The 21,768-nt window shown below is 37.6% G+C and overlaps 1 protein-coding gene across 2 annotated transcripts in view; it reads right to left on the bottom strand.

Annotated features, from left to right (window-relative positions):
- Positions 1 to 1,549: 1,549 nt before the first annotated feature.
- The window catches only part of HACL1 (2-hydroxyacyl-CoA lyase 1), a 23,956-nt gene continuing 3,737 nt past the window's right edge, over positions 1,550 to 21,768 (bottom strand). Inside the window, exons 3-17 of one of the 2 annotated variants that reach the window (XM_040590073.1) lie at positions 20,515 to 20,555; positions 19,193 to 19,273; positions 15,042 to 15,114; positions 14,441 to 14,518; positions 13,342 to 13,436; positions 12,827 to 12,939; positions 11,117 to 11,252; positions 9,866 to 9,971; positions 8,323 to 8,406; positions 7,927 to 8,028; positions 6,840 to 6,994; positions 5,283 to 5,441; positions 4,856 to 4,963; positions 4,071 to 4,257; positions 1,550 to 3,635 (exon numbers count right to left, since the gene is read on the bottom strand). In XM_040590073.1, the coding sequence (XP_040446007.1) occupies positions 3,603 to 3,635; positions 4,071 to 4,257; positions 4,856 to 4,963; positions 5,283 to 5,441; positions 6,840 to 6,994; positions 7,927 to 8,028; positions 8,323 to 8,406; positions 9,866 to 9,971; positions 11,117 to 11,252; positions 12,827 to 12,939; positions 13,342 to 13,436; positions 14,441 to 14,518; positions 15,042 to 15,114; positions 19,193 to 19,273; positions 20,515 to 20,555 (1,551 nt within the window). In that variant the 3' untranslated portion in view covers positions 1,550 to 3,602. The remainder of the gene's footprint in view (positions 3,636 to 4,070; positions 4,258 to 4,855; positions 4,964 to 5,282; positions 5,442 to 6,839; positions 6,995 to 7,926; positions 8,029 to 8,322; positions 8,407 to 9,865; positions 9,972 to 11,116; positions 11,253 to 12,826; positions 12,940 to 13,341; positions 13,437 to 14,440; positions 14,519 to 15,041; positions 15,115 to 19,192; positions 19,274 to 20,514; positions 20,556 to 21,768) is intronic. The other variant, XM_040590074.1, reaches the window with a different exon arrangement.

Here is a 21,768-nt window from a genome sequence, read left to right as displayed (position 1 = left end):
AACACTTAAGTACTACAGGAAAACTCCCATCAGCTACGTGAAAAGATGGTCTAAGCTGCCGATATTCACATGTCCATGGTCATTTACACAGCCCTAAATGGATTGCTAATCCATCTCTTCCACTCCAAAATACAGCAATTCAAATCCTGTCCTCAAAAGCTTGCCTTTTCTGCATCCAGTTTAGAATTTGACCCAAGGTATTACACAACTAATTGCTAGCTGAATTGCTTAGACATACTATAGCTGACAAAACGTAAGAAAATTCCAGATTAAACTATTCTATGCAACATTTTCAGTGGTGTGCTTCCTTATCTTCTCTATCATCCCCTTGAAAAGACTGATAAACCAAAAAATTTCATAAAGCATTGACTCAAGCAAGCACACTGACATTCTATTAATTTCTCTTTCTTAATTCTGCACTATTTCAGGCAGCCTAGAGATTCCTGGAAAGAACAGACACTGAATTTACATCAGTGTGCACCGTAATTAGCTGGAAGAGTCTGCTTTACTGAGGGCCTCTTTAAACCTTGTCCATTTGGTTTTAGTCAAATCAAAAGAAACGGCAAACATCTCCTTCAGAATAGCCATTTCTTACTCACTACGGCACTCGGTTCTAAGTAAAACGATTGGCAGAAGTCACATTGCTTGTATGCCATAAAGGCAATCAGCTCTGGTACCAGGTCTGACCTCAGAACATCACTAAGTAGGGGAGCGCCAAGCGCTCTTTTCTCTACTAAGCACCTACATCGAGCTCTTTAAATAGCGTTAAAAGAGCTGCAATGGGGATTTTGATTCCAACATAGAAAGGAACGATGTAGTAGTCAGGGCAGAAGTCACTCATGCTTCTTAATAGGACTTCTGCTATAGCTTACAGCCAGTGTGTGCTAGTTTCTTGGGTATGAAGTGGCAGGCCTGAGGATGCCTTGCTGCTTGTTTTACAGGTCATTGGAATTTTGCATGTGTGCTTAAAACCAGATCTAGCCAAACCAACTATACATCCGATTCCTCATCAAAATGCATATATGCTATATGGCCGTAACAACCGAAGGCAAAGCAGACGTGACATATACCCAGATGTTCACAGGGCAGACAGCCTACAGAACTCACTGCAGACTAGAGGTGAAACACCATTATTAAGAAGCTAGCGATTACTGCAAACTGAACCTGTTAGCAAGCTGAGCATACCAAGAGGCTGCAGGAACATACACTCAACACCAAAAACTATCTTGTGAGGTGCTGTGACGGTAAGAAACCTTGCTTCTTATTCCTTAGACCTGGCCACTTTGTTGTGGCTGCCGATGGATTTACCTGCAGTCCCACAGTTAAGTTACCTGCTGGGTTTTGGACATCTCTGTAATACTTGTCCTGCACCACTTGTTACTCCCGGGTTCCAACCTCGTTCACGCATGCCGGTGTCCTCTCTTTGAGGAGGACAACTGACGCTGGCCTGAACTTCTGGGTTTCCCAACCAAATGAAATGAGCGGGTGCCTGTAAGAAAAGTTTTCACAGGAACTAGACTAGTGATTGATGGAGGCCACCCATAACAGGTATAGCAAAATTTCAAATATTTTTTATTTACCTGAAAACCATGATATGAAATAGACTCAGAACTGTGTCTTATTTAAACACTAACAGGCATTTTCTTCTTCTTGAGTTTGGTGTCTTGAGCCTGTTTAATATCTTTAATTCTGTGCTCTGGCCTCAAAATTTCCAGTTGGCTAAGCCACATGGGTCAGCATTCCCGGACTTAAGACATCTGTAATTTTTTTGCCTCTTTCAATAAAATTAGGACATTTCAGAGATACCTTGTTTCTATCTCATCTCTGAAACTTTTCTTTCATATAGTTTCATCTGCCTAACACTCCTCTTAGATGCAACTCCATGGTGCAAAACATAGTACCAAGCAGGGAAGCTATATAAACAAAGTAGTACAAATTTCACTCTCCTTAGTTTTATATGTGTATTGTGTACCCTCTCATCTCAAAAACCCTAATCATCACAACCCAAGAACTTCTATTATATCATGGTATTAGCCTATTTTAAAGCTATAAAGAAATGCAGCGTTAATTCATTTTGGAGCTTTTTAAAAGCTCAATGAAATCCAAACTGATGTTATCAATTACATTATTGCCTCCTCACAGTTTCGAATTCTTTGCTTTCCATTTTTCAGGCATCTTGACTCATTAAAATGAGTTGTACATGTTATTGTGGTTATTCAACAACTTTTCTAAAAAGCCAACATAAGCTCTTTTCCAACAGCTGACACAAAACGCTGACATAATTCAAATACTCTCATTAAAGGAGAAACAGTAAGAAAATCACTTTTTATTAATTTTCAAATATAAACCAAGAATTTCTGCATTTGCTGATCCAATGCAAACTACATCCCCTGTGGTCAGTACCAGCATTAACTCTTACCGATATTTTACATCATCGTAATGGATTGTATTTAGTCACTGCAGCATATTAAAATCAATTTTTGAGTTAACAAGGATGAAACAAAATTGGTGACAACATCCAGTGTTGTTCCACATTCCTTGCAGAGCACCTCAGAGAACATAGCAACTCTGCAGTCTCAGCAGCCTTACACTCATTCATGAGTTGCATTCATTCCATGGATTTTATCTTTCTGCACTTCTCAGCCTCCTAAGGATATTACCTTTCTTGACTCAAGCATTCATAGTGCCACATGGCTGTTCCCACACAAATAAGTCGAGGTACCTCTAGTCAGACTGCAGTACTCTTGCTTGTGTCAGATGCTATCTTTCTGCACAAGGGTGCAGAGATGTCCCTCTGCCTAGCAGTAACCCATGGCCTCATGCCAGACCCGGACTGAAGCGCAAGAACTAACATGCCAAGCTTTTTGCAACAAACCTAACTGCAGGCTAGGATCCCCTGTCAGCCCCGTCCTCTTCTTCCTTGGGTCAGCCAAGTGCCTTCCAAGAGTTAACTAGCACTTAATGTCAATGCAATAACAGACAATAAAGCAATCAAAACCCAAATTAAGAGTCAGAATTTTCCCTTTTATATATGTAATAACAAAGAACCTCCCAGTGCATTTAAGAACAGAGGTAAAGAAACCTGTAAAATTACAAAGCCACCTCAACCCTATGGGCTTCAATGCATGAGGCCGATCAGCACTTTTTCACAATAAGATGGTTTGTTTTGGTCATTATAGGACAAAGTCGCAAACAAGTAGCACGCTGGTGGTCAGTTAAAAATGAAGCTACTGTAATTGCAGACTGCCCAAGACCCTTATGCTTCAGTCAGCATAAAACCCTCAGCTTACTCCCTTTGTCCAGAACATCCACGTTTTTAATTCACAAATCTTGACAGGTATGACTGAGTAAAAGAAAAAGTATATCATTTTATCATCAGTGTTTTTGTATTATCTGCTAGAAGGCCTGGTATACATTCACATGTGTCTTTTTCATTTTACAATTAACCAATTTCAGCATTTAAAGATTCCTCTAACAGCGGTTCTAAAACCCCACTTTGTTCCAATCGTCATGTAAAATAGAGATGTACGAATTCCACTTCTGGAAATCAATTTAGTTTTGCTTAACGCACTTCCTTGCACCACCATTATCTTCATCTTCTACTACAGGTTAGAACGAGTCAGCCAGGGAAATTCCTGGAAGCAAAAAAAACAAGCAACAAACCAAATCCATAATAAAAATCATCAGAATGGACAAACAGTAAGAGGAACAGGATACAAATATGCATGAACTACCAGATGTAAGCCACAGGAAATAAAGACTGCTCAAAAATGTTTTGTCTCATTTTGTCGGGAATGAAAAGGAACAACCATAAATTCTGGAAACAGTCATTAAAGACACTATGCATTAATAATAGCCAATGCAAAAAAAAAACCAACCAACCCAAACTAAACAAAAAGGAAAGCAGCTGGCACAGTGTAAAAGCACCTGTTCTCCTATCTTCCAAATCTAAAGACAATCTTTCTGCCTCACAACTGTCTCTGTCTTCTCTGCAGTTTGTGGTACTTCCTGAGGATTTCAGAGGCTTGCCTACATGAGGCTTGAAGAAAAAGAAAGGAAAACATACATACCTGCTTCTTTCTCTCAGACTGTGGATCAATCATTACATTTATAAGAGAAGGTGTTTGCTTGTCAGTCATGCTTGCTTTCAGAGCATTCTGCAATTCTTCTGGTGTTTTAACACAGTATCCTTTACCTCCAAAGGCAGACATAATTTCCTCATAGTGTGAATTTGGCAGGAGAGAAACAGGAGGTATGCTGTAACAAAATGGAAAACCTCTGATTAATGGCAGGGAAGAATTGCCAGACTGCCCAATTTAATTACTTCACGACTTATTTTAAAGTGTCAGATCATTACTGTGCTGGCCTGATGAAGTCTTCAGGGCTGGAAGAACTATGTTCCCTATACCACTTCAGCTATGTCTATAGAGTAGCATACTCATTTTCATCTTCTGGAGACATTCCTGAGCAAAGTTTTAGCCCCACTGTCTTGGTACAGAGATCTCAGCTCCAGAAGCAAAAGCCCAGCGCATACTCAGAACACAAGTTTTGGGTAATTTTGGAAACTGTCATGATTTTGGAGGTTAGCCCACTATGAACTCTATACTGTGTGGCCTGAACTGCTGCAGAAACCTGAAACAACTGACAGAATCCTCTCTCTGCTGTGAACAATAGTCTGAAATTAGGTTGCCTACTTGCTTTTGGTAACTGGTTCTTACTTCAATGAACTTAGCCTCGGAATAAGTTCACTTTATGAAAAATTTCAGTCTGGATCACAAAGCATTAAAAGTGAAGAGAAAGACCATTTTGGTTACTTCTTCCTTTAATTAACAGAACATACTTTGAAGTTGCTCACCATGTAGCAGGATCTCCAAACTTTAACGTCTCCTTCCAGGCATCTGCATCCAAACCAGTGTAAATTCCATTGTTGTTTACTACAATAATCAGGATTGGCAAGTTGTATCTACAAAAAGATGTATTGGAAGAATTCTGAAATACCTGTATCTTTCTGTAAGGTGTTAGAAGTGTTACTTTTCCTTAAAGGTACAATAAATTTAAAATAAAATAATCACTTCTGCTTGAAACACAATCTGCTCACCCCTGGTAACACATTATGTCAGAACAGCATGAAAAAAAAAACCCCAAAACACCCAGGCATATTTTTTGGCTTGTTTCTGTGTGCTTTTAAGAGCACCCCACCTAACAGCAGAGTCCTTGGCCTTCTAGTTACATTGATCCTGGCAATATATGGAGAGGGTCTCCCTGAGCAAAAAAACAGTTACCTGCAAACAGTCTCTACCTCCATCCCAGAAAATCCAAAAGCACTATCTCCTTCTATGCAGATGACTCGCTTTCCAGGTGTTTGGTCTTTAGCTACCATCGCAGCTGCTATAGCAAAACCCAGTCCGACTCCCATCGTTCCAAAAGTACCTGCATCAAGCCTAAAGGGGAGAATACAGAATTACTATCCCTTTATTTCTACTCAAACTTTTAAGTTAATCCGCGGTGACTTATCTTTACATTTGCCACATACTATTCAAACACTGTTTCATAAATAATTGCTATAAAGAGATACCAGATGTACACATTATTTATTTATTCAAACATCTGACAAGACTGCAAACGTTTTAAGTGATATAAACATACTGGAACTCAAAATTACAAACCCTTATACACTATATATATATATATATTCATGTATGCTTTTAGCTTGCATAGTAACAATATTTCAAAAACATTCAATTACTGTAGAGACAGGCAGACTGCATGAAATCTTTCTATATTTAAATCCTTAAAAATACAACTCAAAGTCTGAAAGCCATTGGTTAAATACTGCTGTTCAAATTTTAGTCTTCTGTTCAATTTTTGAAATCAAATTGGAAGCTGTAATTGAGTTTGATCATTTCAGTCAGAAGCACATAATGGATACAAAAGTACATAAAGAACTAGATTATTCTATGGTTAACTTTTCAAATTTGCTTTCAGATACGCACCATGCAATCTGAAAATAAAATCATTAACATTACTGTGCCCTTATTCTAAATAAGGGGGAAAAAATGCAAACTCTTCCCCCAACTTTACTAGAAGTACGGGTTTTTTTAGTTGTTTGGCTGGTTTTTGTTTACAAAGTACTATTTAGGTTCATTTAGGACTTTAGTGCTACCTTCACAAGAAGGTACAAGCTTCATAGCCAGATCAGAAGTTTCACCTCACCAGACAGAGCTCACTCTTTCCCCCATTCAAGAAACAATACTTAATTCCTACTTACATTAAAACTAGATTACACATAATGATTAAAGTGACATACCAACACTTTCAAACTTGAGTGCCTGCAGTTTAGGCACGCAGGTTTACATGAAAGTGTGCCCATTATATAACCTGACCTTGAAAATGAGTTTATTTTTCTTAAGTTTTCCCTGGTTTTAAGCGTGTTTCAACGAAAACCCCTTCATACGAGTTCTTTTCAACATGAGAATCCTAATGATTGTTTTTATTTTAAATTAATATTCGCCACAGACTCTGAGCGCAGAAATAAATATCTAGATCAGGGAATTAAACATGATGCTCTTTGGTTACTTGCCACAAAAGAGTGAGGAACTATCACCATTCTGTTGCACAGCACACAGACAAGTCACAGAGTATTGTTAAAATTATGACAGGACATCAGTATGTGAGTGGAAAACTTTCCTTAATCCCTCTCCCAACATACTAAACTTTTTGTTTTTATTTAGAACCTTTAAAAAGGATTATGAAAATTCTGGACCATCACACTTCTCAGCTAAATGAAAATATTTATATATAGATCTAGCCTGTTGAGTCAGCAAAAGAAAGTACCACACCTTTGACGGGGATAGTAATTTGGAAGCATAGTTCGTCCAATGTCCATGGTGTTTGCTCCCTCACTTACTAAGATGCAGTCTTTGGGTATCAGTTCTCTGATGTGATGAAAAACCGTGTAATAATTCATAGGCAGTGATTTCTGTAATGCTAATGCCTTAAAAAGAAGAGATATTAGTAACTCCTATGGATAGAATTTAAATCAGGTGCAGAACTGAGACATGAAAATAACAACAATGGGAAAAAAAAAAAAGCACTCTGCTAGGTAAGGCTGAAAGATTTAGCCTTCCATGCACTACTTCAAGGTCACTCTTTCTGTATCTATTCTGGTGACACAATGTATTTATCAGAGGATCACTCAGCCCAGCAACCCTTGGATGGCCTATTATTAACATGAAGTTATTAAAATTCGGTTTAACCTCAGAGGCATGTGAAATTTTTCTGCACGTAGGTTTGACTATTGATAACTCTAAGTCAGCTGTCATCTGTGTGCTGGGAAGTAGTTCAAAAGAATGATCTGCCAGAATTAAATTCATTTTAGATCCCCATCTCGGAAACACACATCTGAGCTTGCAGAATACGAGCTGCATCAAGTCAGGCATACGCCAAGCATCTGTGGTCTTTCAGCCTTCATAGCTACTTGCTTTTAATCCAAGAACATACTTCCACCAGCACTGCTAAATGGCATAATTACAGAAGAAAACTAAGAATGCATCTTTACATAAGCTAAGTTCCACGTGGAGTACCTGTCCGTTGCTTCAAAGACACTGCCCATAATACAGCAGCTCTGGCTGGGGTCTTCTACTACTGGCTTTAAGAACCTAACCCTGAAGTTCAATGCCTTCCGCACAGTTTGTATTTATACAAAACCTAGAATACTTAACTTACAGTTAAATATTAAGACTTTACTTACAGTTTATAAGCCTGACAAGAGTAAGCCTGTACCAGAATGGTATACATTTTCAAAGTTTGGGTGACATGACTGTCAGAAGTAATTAAGGAGCTTTGATGTAGACCAGTGACAAAACTGACCATGCATCAGCGCCTCTTAAGGCAAGAAACCTCCTCTTTTCCTTAGCACAACAATACCTTTGATCTTTCCTCATTCTTCATCATTTTTTCTCTTAGCTTCTTCCACCACTCTGTATTAGATGGATATTTCAATGGTCTTCTGCTGAATTCTTCTAAGAGCTGGAACAACATTGAAACGTTGCAGAGATTTATTTCAGCTTATTTAAAAAAACGCCACAAGCATCAAGAATAACGTTATCAAGAAAGATCCCGGCACACTCACAGTAACACTAATCAGAATCTTTAAAATTTAGTTTGGGAACAGAGTGGAGACACTGCATGAATATGTATGCCTAGTTTTCCTTGAACAATTTTTTTCATGTTTTCCTTTTTTTTTTTTTAAACTAGTAACTTACATTATATAAATCAGAAGAAATTAAGGTCAAAACAGGAGAAGATCTGACATTACGTTACCTGCTTAGTCACGGCATTTATGTCACCCAATAAAATTGCAGCTGGCCTCACATTATTTCCCAGCTCTTCTGCACAAATATCAATCTATATTTCAAAAAGAAAGCAAGACCGTCGTTTACACAATGATATTGAAGGGATTATTTTTTTTTCTGTTCAAGTAAGGAACATTTGCTAACAACATCTTCACCCTTTTTTTGGCTGTACAGACAACTTCATCTGCCTTTCGTTGAAATGACATCAGGAAATCCTTTATTCAAAGCAAAATCCTATGGTACATACACTTTTTAATAAAAGTTCATAAAATAAAATACCCTTAATAAATATAATAATAATTTACCATAATAAAATACCCTTAAACTTGACTGTTTGCTTCTTTTAAGCTCTTGCAGACAGTACAGAACTTTATTAGAACGTTAAGGAGAAGAAGGTGTGATGTCAGTGATAATTATATGAGAACTAAAAATCTAGGCTTAGGTATATCCTTAAAGTCTATACATAACAGTCATTTTCTTACTGAGAAAAGTTTGTGTACGCTACTTGGCAGTAAGATTTTGGGTAGTATGAAGAAACTGAAAAGTAAATCATGACCACTGAAGAAACTTCCCCACTTTTTTTTATCAGTGTTGTATGAGACCTCTAAAGTTACATGGAATACTAACTTATGACCAGGTCACACAGACTACGAATTGAATTAGTATTTTAATACTAACCATTGACAGTAAAAAAAAAAAAAAAGTAATTTGTGAGACGAAAAAATATTTTTCATTAGATTGTTTAGAAAAAGGAAACATAAAAGAGGTATCATTTCATAAGTCAAAAGGAATTCTAGCTTTGACAAAAAAAATATCTATTTGATTCCTCTGGAAAAGATGCCAAGTTTGGAATACAAGACTATGTTCCAGATCACTGAAGGCAGGCCAGTCAGCACATTGAATCAACTACTACTATTCCACCACAGACTCCAAGGCAGGAGATTTTAAGGCCATAAAAAATGTAACAACTTGTCTTTCTAAGAGCTGGCAGATTGGCAAGTACATTAATTATTTACATAGCTTTTCTTCCTCTTATTAACATTTCTGAGTGACTGAGCTCTTGTAGTGACTGACTCTGGATCTGAAAGTAATTCTATTTCAAAAAAATCCAGCTGAGAGAGCAGTCAAACAGTATGAAAGCTTTTACAGCTTCAAGACAATTTGCTTTCAGTCATGAAAATTCCAGTTCTCCAAAGATCACAGGAGTATCAAGAGCCTAATCCTGTATTAGTCAGCTACATAGAACGTCTGCCCTCCTCATTACAGCAGCACCAAGTCCTTGATAGCTGGAGCAATGTTGTAACCACCTTTAGAAAAAATAAGGAAGTAAAAAAAAAAATTAAATCAGAAGTATTTCTGGACAACTACCATAGCTACATGCACTGTACTGTGCTGCCCATAGGGCAGTATCTGCCACATGAAGTACACTACCAAAATAATTTACAATAATTGCTCTAGGCAACGCTAGAACACAAAGACTTACTTCAAGTCATAATCATTTTCCTGCTTACCTGAATAACCTTCACATCTTGTCGAAATCTTGGTGGAAGACCAAAATGCAAAATCCAATTCAACCTTGCACCAAGCAAGATTATTACATCAGCATGCTGTAATGCCCTAATAAAGGGAAAGAAGAGAATCAGGTAAGGAGGAATTATTATTAAATTTAATAGCGTTTTCAAAATCAGAAGTAATCCTAACCACCACAGAAACTCGCAGAATACACATATAATCCTTCCATCCTCTAAGCTGTTTGTTTAGCCTCAAAACCCTGTATCCTTTTACACAGCAAATCACCAAGCCATTCTTGAGCTTAGGAAATCAAGAAGAAAATTAATTACTACTTTCCTAACACACTGTGTTTGGGAAAGGAATCGTTACACTAGGAGACTAACAAGATGCTCTAATGATGCTGAAGCTAAAGCAAAACTCGCGGTGACACTGGCAACAGTGGGTACCAAAATTAAGATTGTTGTGGACCATTGAGTTTAGATCTTACCAATTTATTTTTCAGATGGGTAGACAACATTTGGTATATTCTTTTATTCTCCATTTTTCTTAACAGCATGCTTAACAATGATAAAGCTAAGATGCTCAACAACAGACAATATTTTAATCTCAAAGTATATAAATGCTCCATCTGCAAGCTGACTCCGTGTGTATTCATACCTAGTAGGGTTCTTACGGTCCATTCATGTTAATTTTGCCAAAAGCAAAAAAAAAAAAACTCTTATAAATTACTTTAAACATAATCTTTCTGTGTTGTTTAAAATACCTTATTTTCCATTTTAGATAAAGTACAATTTAGTGACACTGTATTGCAAACACCCCGCAGAAAGGTATCAAAACTTTAACTGCAACGTGTGCATCTTAAGCTTCTGTTTATTGTCAAAATAAAAAGCTAGTAGTTTGTCTAGTACACCAAGTTAAATGTTTAATATAAACTGTTTGCCAGTTTCATTTTGTTATGAATGACATACTAACAACACTGATACATCTACTTGCCATAGGTTTCTCAGTTACAGAATATTAGCTCTCAGATAAATGTATCTTCCCGGTCAGCATTCTAAGCATCATCAAAAATGATCCACCTACATCTGTTGTCCCTTTCTAAGCAAGATCTTCAGTGCTCTAAAATAAGGTGCAATAGATGGTTGAAAAATTTTTGTTGTATGCATTTTGTCTTCCCAGGCATCTGTAGATCACCACAAATCCTAGTTGTTTCTCAGACATTAGCATTAGAAGCCTTGCTTTATATTTACGTTGATCTTGCTGCAGCTACACAATTTGGATGGTTATCAGGAACTACTCCTTTTGCCATTGGTGTAGGCAAAAAAGGCAGCCCACAAAGGTCCACCAGCCTTCTGATGTTGTTTTCAGCACGTGAATATGCAGCACCTGAATGAAATGGAAAAAGACTGCTTAATACTACAGAAACCTACCGTATTCACTTGAAAAACCTGATTACATTAGTGGCAGAAAAAATACTATTTCCCATTGTGAAAGCTGCCTGTTATTTTTCATTCTGGAGAACTCAAACCACAACATGGAAAACTACAGGTATCTGGGTTCAAATTTCTCATTTTGACAAAAAGCTTTTTTTCTTTTTTTTTATTAAGACTTCAGCTGAATTATTTCTTCACAGAGCTATTTCAGTGAAGCTGGGCAGAGAAAAATAGGAAATTTTGTTTATCTAAAATCACAGTTTTGCATCGGTGGCTTGGTATTATGGGGCAGACTTCCGCAGCAGCAACTGGAGATGATCTTCGTGTTGTATAATGTAATTTTTGCTTGTCCCCTGCATGTCATCGTACCACATGCTCCGTAAGAATCTGCCCAAACAGATCTACTATAAGATTAAGGTCACCCAGACAATCTAGAATAACCGACTGGTCCTTGTGCAATGACTTAAAGTCCTTGAGTCTTAAACCCTGAAGAATAAACTGTGTTTCTTCCAAAAATGCTGCTAACAACAATATATAGCAGGAAGTCCAGTTACAGGTTTTGTTGATGTCAGCAATTAAGAATCTGCTTAACAAATGTATCTATGTATTTTTGAGTTTTCTACCTTTCACTTTCAAGGAACACCCCTTTGTTCATGTCTATCAAGCCAGAGAGAAAAACAGAAAACCTCTCCTGATTTACCTTCTGTCTACTGTTTCATTACCTAATCAACGATAAGATCCATCTCATCTCAATCGTTTCACTCCCTGATTAAACACAGAACCTCTCTCCAAGACACAGATTGTTTCCACATCTGCAGGAAAACAGCCTACGTGAAACAAGTTGGTTATTTCAAATCTGTTTCTAGTAGACCTGTATCTTCAACAGAAATGCCACTGCAGTGACTAACATTACTCAAGGAAGGACAAATAAGTGAACCAGCACAGAGAATATTTATCCTCTGTCTTTAGGGACACCTCTATTTCAGGAACGAAATACACTGGCGGGGTACAGTGGGAAGTCTGTAAAACAGCAATAATAGCAACACCTGCTATGTTGGTTCCTGTCTCCACACAGCTAGGCTGGCACTTTCAGTCAGTCCAAATGGAAAAATGACCTTCGGTTATTCTGATTCTTGCTACATATGCCAGATCATCAGATAGAGAATATCACTTCTGTATTCTAACAGAATTTGTTTGGAATTTGTAAGTGATCCTTTGGTATTAGCTCTAGGCTTAAGACAGCAGTTTGCTATTTTTTTGTACTCAAACTTATATTTTATCAATTGACTTTTCTTTTAAACTAGATGAAAAGAGAAAACAATTGCACAACAGAGTAAAAATATTGTAAAAACAGAGCAGATTTCAACATCAAATTTCAAAGAAGTTTGTGTTTTCTGGTCTTGTTTTGTTTGTTTGTTTTAATGGAGAGTGAGAAGGAGATGGGTAACGCTTATGGGGAAAAGAAACCACGTTGGTTGCTGCTTTTGTCGCAAACTTGTACAGTTCAAAGCTACATCAGTGTGCTACCTTTGCCAACGATTAGCAGAGGCTGCTTGGAAAGAGCAATGATAGACACTGCTTCAGATACAGCAGAGTGTTCAGCTGTGCTGATGGGAGGTTGCAGACAGCATTCCACATACCTGGAAGTCAAACAAAACAAGAGACTCTTTAAAAAACTTCAAAACATGGAATGTTGAAAGATAAAACCTATTCATAAAAGCACAGTTGCTACACACCATATTACTCATAGCATTTATCAGAACAGGATGCATTTTTTAAAGCAGGCTTTGAAGTTTTTCTTGCATGTTTCTTTAATCTTACAGGTAGTGTTGACCCAGAGATTTACAAAGTGTCATCATTTTATTACCATCATATAAATGAATTCCTTTTTGCACATCTCATTACAAACTATAAACTGCCACGTTAAAATGGAATGTACATTTAGAGCCTGGATTCTCTTGTTTTAAGAAAAAATAGTAACTTAAACCCAAAATTTCTTTTATTCAGTGACTTGAAAAACAACGAATATAATCTTTACGCACTTGACAGAGCTCTTATTCACCTGAAGATTCACAAAATCCCCAGGTATGTCAATATAGCAAGAACCTGGACGACCATACATGCTGGTTCTTACCGCCTAGAAAACAGATAATCTCAGTTTTAACTTTGAATCTTTGAAAGCATTCAAAATCTTTGAAAATGTTTTAAAAATCTTTACATGTAAAAAACAAGAAAACTCTTCTGTAGGCAGAGAAGGAACTTGTTATTTCATATTGCTGAACCACAACAGGGAATGCTCCCATGAATTAATTTATACCCATAAAATAAAGTTTTGATAGCTATTTACATTTTCCCCTGTATGCCTGCTGAAACCTTTCAGTAGATGAACTGTATTAGACCATGAATTCTTTGTTTAATTTACAATGAGGCAACTACATTATCAGCTGTTGTGTTTGGAAATACTACGTTAAACTTTCATGCTGAATTCTATTTAAAGAAGCACAGACAGAGGAAAACCAAGACAACCAGTGCCTCCGTTTTCTATTACTTTTTATTCCAGCTCTATTACAGGTAGATCCTCTGCTGAATTTGCACTTCTGGAAAGAGTATCAGCGTATGCAAATTTAGGCCGACATGGTTGAAGTATTGCTACAGCAGTAGCAAGAGACTTTTGTAATCCTTCCTGAAGCATTGAGATAAGGATGCGTTTTCTCACTCTCTCAAAAAATCCCTCCAAACTAACAAACTCAAACCACAAACACAACCATCTCCACTGCTCCCCCTCCAAATCTCCTTCATAGGAGAGCGGTAAAAGAGCTTATGTTTTTACATTTCTAGTTATTACACCTCTCCCTAAAAGCATTTCTTTCACAAAAATTTTCGAGCTGACTGAAGCTAACAAAAAAACACTGTAGGGATCAGTAAGAATCAGATTGGACCAGAATCTATTCTTAACCTGTCCCATATCATTGTTTACAGGAAAAACCTCCCTGGTTGTTAATTTACTCAATCAACCACCACCCGTTATCTGCAAGATCAAACTATTTACAGTAAAAAACATACAAAAAATAAATCCTCAAAACTTACAAAGGAGGAGATAGTTACATGAGGTTCTCTTGCTAATTTAGTATTTTTTCATACCTTTTCAATAACAGTAGGAATAGCTTCCAGGCTGCTTGGTCGGACAGACAGTTTGTTGTACAGCCTACCAGCTTCAACCTGATTAAGTCAATATAATGGTTACATGCATTTATCAAAGTTATTTTCTCATTTCCACCTCATTTCAACAAGAATAAAATGGAAGAAATACCAAATTAAAAACAACAAGCTGACAACTCCCACACAGAAAAATACAGTTCCTGAGCTGGTGGAATCTGTCAAAGCCATACTCATTCCCCAGAGTGCTTAAGTATTTATTTTTTCCCCAGAAAGCGGTGCTTCTTGTCTTGGAAAGTTCATTTTGCCTTCTTCCATCTCAGAACAGACAGACAAAGGCAATTTATACCAGCTGAGAAGCAAAAACAGAGCATCAATTTTAACATGAGTATGGACAAAGACATTCCAGGTAATCTGCTGTACTCTACACAGTGAGAATTTTAAACCAGTAGATGGAGCAAATCATCAGCTTTACAAGATCTGTCAGGAAACGTTAGGGTTTCGGCTTGTTTTTCCTACACTAGTGAAGAAATAACATCAATTACTTAATTCAAACCTTTCTGCAGAAAGTTGTATGTCTGTGTACCTGTGGGAATTCTTGGAAAGCTCCCATGGTTTCCTGATTTCTGTCGGAAGAGCCTCCAATAACAATCAAAGGCCTAGAAAAGTATATTAAAAAACAAAACATAACCAACCTTAAGCATACATATATTTTTTATAACTGCAATCACAATTGTAAACTCTCCTTACAGTCAAATCCTACTGCTCCCGAGATCTTGTGTGTACCTTCAGCATCCACAGATCCCAACAAGAACAGAAAGCGACCAGCACAATGCAGGAGTGGATTCCAAATATCAGCATGTTGGCTTGTACACTTCCTAGCAGATTTTGGGTCACTAGGTTTAGGACAGCCTGGCTGTACGAAGTGATCTGCATCTAGCATAAAAATTTTAAAACCAAGTCATATTGCTAGCAATCTTCATTCAAGTTTGATAACATGGGTGACAATGTGGTTTGAAAGGACTGACAACACCTGATCTAAAAAGCTTTTTTAAAAAGTACTGATTGATCTAAAGAGCATTAAGAAGTTTGTCTGTAAGAGGCATTGTAACATGCACAAACACCAGAACTAAGAAACACAGTAGGAAACAATATTTTCAGAAAGATTAGATTTTCTTTGTATACAATTTGGAACACAGCAGTTGTTAGCTGACTATCCAACAGCCCCTCTCCCTGCATTTGGGTTTTAATAAAAAACCTTGAAGACCAAAGAGATGAAAAATGAACATGCCTACAAGCACTCCTGTTCTTAAATTAGTTCACAGCTATGTGAGAAAGGCATACAAAATGGGTTGTACATTCCACAGGAGCACATTTTTATTATGATCACCACAAAATACAATAAATTATTTTCCTACAGTGAATGAAAACTGGTCTTTTATTCGGTTTGTAGGTCAAACTCCTCAAAATGGTAAACGCCAAGTCAGTAAAAGAAAGCTGTCTTATTAATCTGCTCATTCATCCACACTAAACTGAAATATTAGGTCAACAGCTTTCTAGGCTTTTCCTCCTACACAATTTTTCTTCAGATACGGCCCTTCCTTTGACTGCATTTATCTATACAATATATTAAGATGAAACATTTACATTGTGCTGAATGCATAATCCTAGATGTGGGGATACACAAACGTCTAGATCCAAGCTTCAAAACCAGGCTGCTTCTCTGCCACAAATCAAAAATCTCAGTCATAATCCCCTGACACAGTGAGATGAGAACTTCAGGCTGTATTTTTTCTCTATGAAAAATCCTTATGGAAAAATGCATTTGGTGTATGCTCTAGGTATTTTATTCTGCTGATTCTCTCCCCTCAGCAAAATCATTATGACTATCCATACATAACCAGTCTGTTTCACAGTGACAAACCCTGTGTTTCTATCACTTACATTTTTCAAATTTATTCAGATGTTTTATTAAAATTACTACTTCCCAATACTGAAATGTAATTAAGAAAATGCTCTGCTCCTAAGAAAGCCAATTCTGACAGCCGTATCTTGAAAAGATTTGGTTTTGTTTTTAACGTTTACATAATTGTAACCAGAAAGAAGTTTTTCCCCCAATGAAATCATTGTACTACTGTCACAATACTGCAGACATTTTAACAAGCAGCACTTACAAATTAAGTAAAAACCAAAAAGTGAGGCAGGAAGAACACTGACCACAGTGAAACTAACAAGAATAGAAAGCCTTATGGACTTGCAGGAGAAGAACTTTATAATAAACGGAAAAAAAATCCAACTGCAACTTCAGGTAAAGTGCACGGTATTTCACCACGCCACTGTATACTGAAATCTTACAAACTATCACAAACTCTACGTCGGAGTCTATTCTGATAGCCAAACTGAGATACAAAAACTCTTGCTCAGAACGAGGCAGGGCAGTAGGTGGCATTATGGTATGTTATTTTTAACGTGAAATATCAAAAGGTTTTACCCTTGGAAATGCAGTTTACCAAGGCCTCATTAGCTACCTAGTTGGCCAGATTTATATGTCCATGAGCTCACTGTAACAAGCTTCCAGGGTCAACCAAGGGCTCTTCTACTCAGCCAACCTGTGCTCAGGCAATCAAATCTAAAAACGTAATTGGTAGAAAATTGTGCTATCAGACTGCTTGGCTTTCTTCCAGTTGATACAGAAGAGGCTGCTTTCACCTGGAAGAGTCTGAAACAGAGCAGAATCAGAAGAACTGGTTCTCCAGGCTCAAGGAGGACAACGCAGACTGAGCCTTAACAACTATCACTTAGTTATTTCGTCAGAACAAGCAGACTCAGCTCAACTATTAACTAACTTCTGTGGGAAACGAGCCAAAGCTCAGCCATTATAGCAGGGTAACAATGCCAGGTGTCACGTCATGGAATCACATGGCACCTGGGAGATAGCCAGGAGGGCTCACCTTGCCCTACGAACAGGTCTCCTCGTGCCACTTCCTTGCAGGAGATGGTATAGAGCAGGAGACCTAACGCCTTGCGGCCACAGAAAGGGGAAGACCTCTTTAATTTTCTGCTCCCAGTTGCATAATCCACTCCCCTCCCTTGTCTAGGAGTTTGATGCGCGGAGTGAGCTCACTTAGATCACTTACCTCACATGATGTTATTTACTTATTTTTGCTGGGTTGGCTTTTTGCCAGCATGATGACCTGAACGCGATTTGTGGGTCAGACAAGTGCCGCAGCGGTCAAGAGGGCAAGCAGCAGGGCTAGGAGAACGGTGTGGAAATGTTATGGGCCTACGTCCCTTTTCACGGCAGACTGTATTAGAGCAGTGTAACCAAACCCCTCGAGGTGTTGTGTATTTTCACCTCCTTTCCTTTGCTTGGGCTGCTCCTGCTCTTCCCTTGCCATACTGCTTCTCCGTAGTGCCGGCCCAAGTATTCATGCTGGTGTCTAATGAAACAGGCTAGAAAGCTAATTAGTTTAACTCAACAGAAAATTCCCTGATCTTCTTCCCCAAAACCTAGCACCCTTTCTTACAGTGATCATGCCAGCCAAAAGTAAATGCGAAAGCATGTTTGGGATTCTCAAACACGCAATGGAGGTGCCTACTAATGAAGGAGCCAAAGAAAATTAGCTTGATTAGGCTAAATTCAGGGTTTGCGAATGCTTACTTCTCTCCTTGTGGCACACGGCAGGCAAAAAGCAAGCCTGTTGTGACCAATGAAAAAATCATTGGGCAAACCATGTGATTTGGTCAGTGAAAACCCATCTTCTCACTATACCGTCAAATCTTTTCCCAAACGAGGTAAGTCACTCCCTTCGCTGTTTGCCAGGAATACAGGTTTATGCAAGATCAAGTCAGTTTATCTCAGGCAAAAATAAGTTTGTGAGGCAAATGCCTCCTGCAAATCCATAAGCAAGTGCCATGAATGCTTCTTTCTTAAAACCAAATCCATGTTTAAATGCAAGGTTTTAAATTATTATTTTTTTTTAATCTAAGGTCATATAGGGACAGCACAAATGTAGTCAATAAGTCATTTTAAAAAAAATAATTTGAACATTTCAGATCTTTTTTCGAAGTGGCAGAGAGTTGATTTGTTAGCATTCCCATTATCAAGCTTCCCTCGACTATCAGCCACTGCTAATCAAGTGCTCCAGATGACACGTGCGTGGTATGACCAGAGCAGCTACCTGACATACCTCGCACAGCTTTTGGTGGCAGGCCAGCTAACGCTGCCACGTCCCATGGAAGGCTTGTGGGTGTAAATGTTATCACTCTGTACATCATTTAATGCAATACCTAATTACTGCTCTAAATGTCTGTGTGGGGAGCAAATACAAATATTAATAATGCAGTTGTCAATTTGTTCACGTATGAAACACAGTAATTCAAAGGCAACATTGATTTAAACTTAGAAAAAACCTCTGAAATTCTCCACAATCAATAAAGCATTACAGGCTGAATATTGACTTGTATGGATACAATTTTCAAATGTATCCATACAATCAGATATACTGATTTTCCAATATATGCATAACGGGTTAGGACAAAAAGAAAAATTTTATCCGTGAGCATATAAAAAATAGACCTAAATTACTTTTAGGGTTGATAAATGAAGAATTCCCTTCTCATTACCCACAACAAAGGACAAAAAAATCCTATACTAAATACTGTGGAGCTCAACATCTGCAACAAACAATAGCAAACAATTACTAGAATTTTAATGGCAAAATATAGTTACATTACCAGCAGTTCATGGTTGCATTTGCCATCCCACCAAGGGCATGTAAAAAACCTGGACCGGACACTACAAGACATACTCCTGGTCTAGGGAGGGGGGAGGGAAAAAAAAAAAAAAAAAAAAAAGAAAAGAAAAGTAAGCACAGGGCACTCAATAAATCACCAACAAAAATCAGTAAGATACTTAAATATAAAATATTAAAGTTCTCTCATGTCATCAAAATGCATGAACAACAAGGGATTTGTATGAAAGACTAAAGATAGACATGGGAATCAGAAATCATTTAGCTGCATCAACCCAATCGAAAAACTGAACAGCTGTCACATGCCACCTACACAGAGGTTGGCATACAGGCTGATCATAACACAGCTCCTTACTACTTTGAACACATTTACTCCCATCACCTAGCATTTATATGGAATTTGATAAGCCATTTACGCCTGCAGTTTTCTCAACCCCACTTTAGCACTAGGTATCAATGGAAGAAAGCTCACAAAGGAAGAAGTACATCTCATTCAACTCAAATTTTATTACAGTCGAATTCAGGCAGAGGCACTTGTTACTCCAGATAATGGGATAAAAATGATCATTCTTAACTACTGAGCATTTTTTACAGACTCTTTACGTAACAAAAGAAAAAAAAATAATCATTCAGCTTACTTCCAGAGGATTATTCAGAGGAAGAAAAGTTACAAAGCATAACACAGGTGTCATGCTTGCCAGGCAGAATAAGGAATGATCACCTGCACTTGTGAGCACGCAGACACCAGATGTTTACTTTAGAAAAGGGTCCGGAGGATACCCAAGAAGTACCTCACAAGTCACAGGCCACAGAATACCTTCCAGCAACATTAAGAGCAAAATGGAGTAAAAGTGGAAAAGCCAGTATTTAAGTGTCAGGGGAAGCACAGGGGAGACAGCAAAGCACATGATCAGTTTCTCTATTGATAAGGTGTTTGTTGAACGATACACCCAGTGATGAGAACGTGGTTTCGCAGGTCCACCAAGTTGCAACAAACAGCGGCATGACTTCTGCCCCTCATACCAACGGTGTTAAGCTACTATTCAAATATTAAAAAGGAAAAAATAAAGTTATAAGATAGACAATATTATAAGAGTCTAAGCACCTCCTTGCTCCTGCCCTGAATCATAGCAACAGAAATATGGACACTGTTCTTGAAAGTTATTTTAAAATTCATGTTCCATTTTAACTGCCCTACATCTGCACACTAAAAACACCCAGCTCCAAAACAAAACACTCCTAGCTTCTGTTGAGTCTAACACAATTATAAATTATATTATTAATATTAGTAAATATGGAACATACCTGCTAGTCAAATATCCAACAGCAGATGCAGCATAACAGGCCTATGGAAAATACTGGCGTTAATTATACAATTATTGTTGTATATACATTTCATGCTATTTTGTATATAACTTTCAACCAAAATACTGAAAAATAAGCAGGTACAGATCTTTCCATGACTATCAGAGCTTAAATTTAAGTAAAATCACCCCTTCACCCTCCCCACACAAACAGAACGAAAAGAACACAAAGCATGTTCTTGAAGGTTTATGCAAAAATTCTCAAGACTCCTCTCCACACTTCAGACTTCTGTTGTTCCAGCATATTACATTAGGAATATCTGGGATTCAAGAAAGAAAAAACAACTGCATAAAAGAAAACCCCTAAAAATCAGGGAAGCAAAACGAATAGAACATAAACTTCTGCCTTCTGGACTAACACAGAAGAGGAATTTGCAAGAGAAAGGCAACAAACAGAAATCCAGCCATCACTGGAATGACTCATTGTATTCCAGAAATTACGCAAAATGTTGAAATCACACACTAGAGATTCATTAGAAAATTAGGAATTGCCTTTTCCAAGCTGAGCTGCTGAATTACTTCTCACTCCATTTCTGGTACCAGACAGCTTTAGATACCTTGTATATTTCAAAGAAAATTTGCAGTTTAAATAATTTTCACAAAAATAACGCCTACAACATGTTACCATAGCTTATCAGCAGTATTATTATGCAGCATGTCTTCCTGCTACTTCTGTAGCAACATTAAACATTCAGATATAAATTACAGCGAGTAACAAGTTGATATGTGATCCAGTAGAAACAGAAGCTAGTGTGGCGAGGCAAGAACTCCATCACACATGTGACATTGCCAACTCCCTCATATTCGCATGTTTTTGTCTTGAATTCAGCAAGTTCTAACACTTAATGGAAAAAAATAATAATAAAAAAATATGCAAAATTAAAGTAAGCTCCTGGCCTTATAGACTGACTCTTTCATTTTTAAATAGAGTTGAGATTATTATTATTTTTTTTTAGTTTTATTTGAGTACTATCGTGGTAAGAAGCTTAAGCAACACAAAAGCTCCTTCTAAAAGTTTACAAAGCTACTCAATATTTCCCTCAAACCTATCAGCGATTCTAGGTAACACAGCTTGTTAGTAATCTCAGCTTAAATGAGTGAAAACACAGACTTCTTACAAGCTTTTACATGGAAGGAGAAACAGTCTTTAGCATCCTCATGCTCCTACAGATACAGACCAACTGAGAAAAAGCAT

Source organism: Falco naumanni, chromosome 4, assembly GCF_017639655.2.
Source record: "Falco naumanni isolate bFalNau1 chromosome 4, bFalNau1.pat, whole genome shotgun sequence".
NCBI classification, from domain to species: domain Eukaryota; kingdom Metazoa; phylum Chordata; class Aves; order Falconiformes; family Falconidae; genus Falco; species Falco naumanni.
Note: the sequence above shows the minus strand (reverse complement) of the source record. Positions and strands in the feature narration are given on the sequence as shown.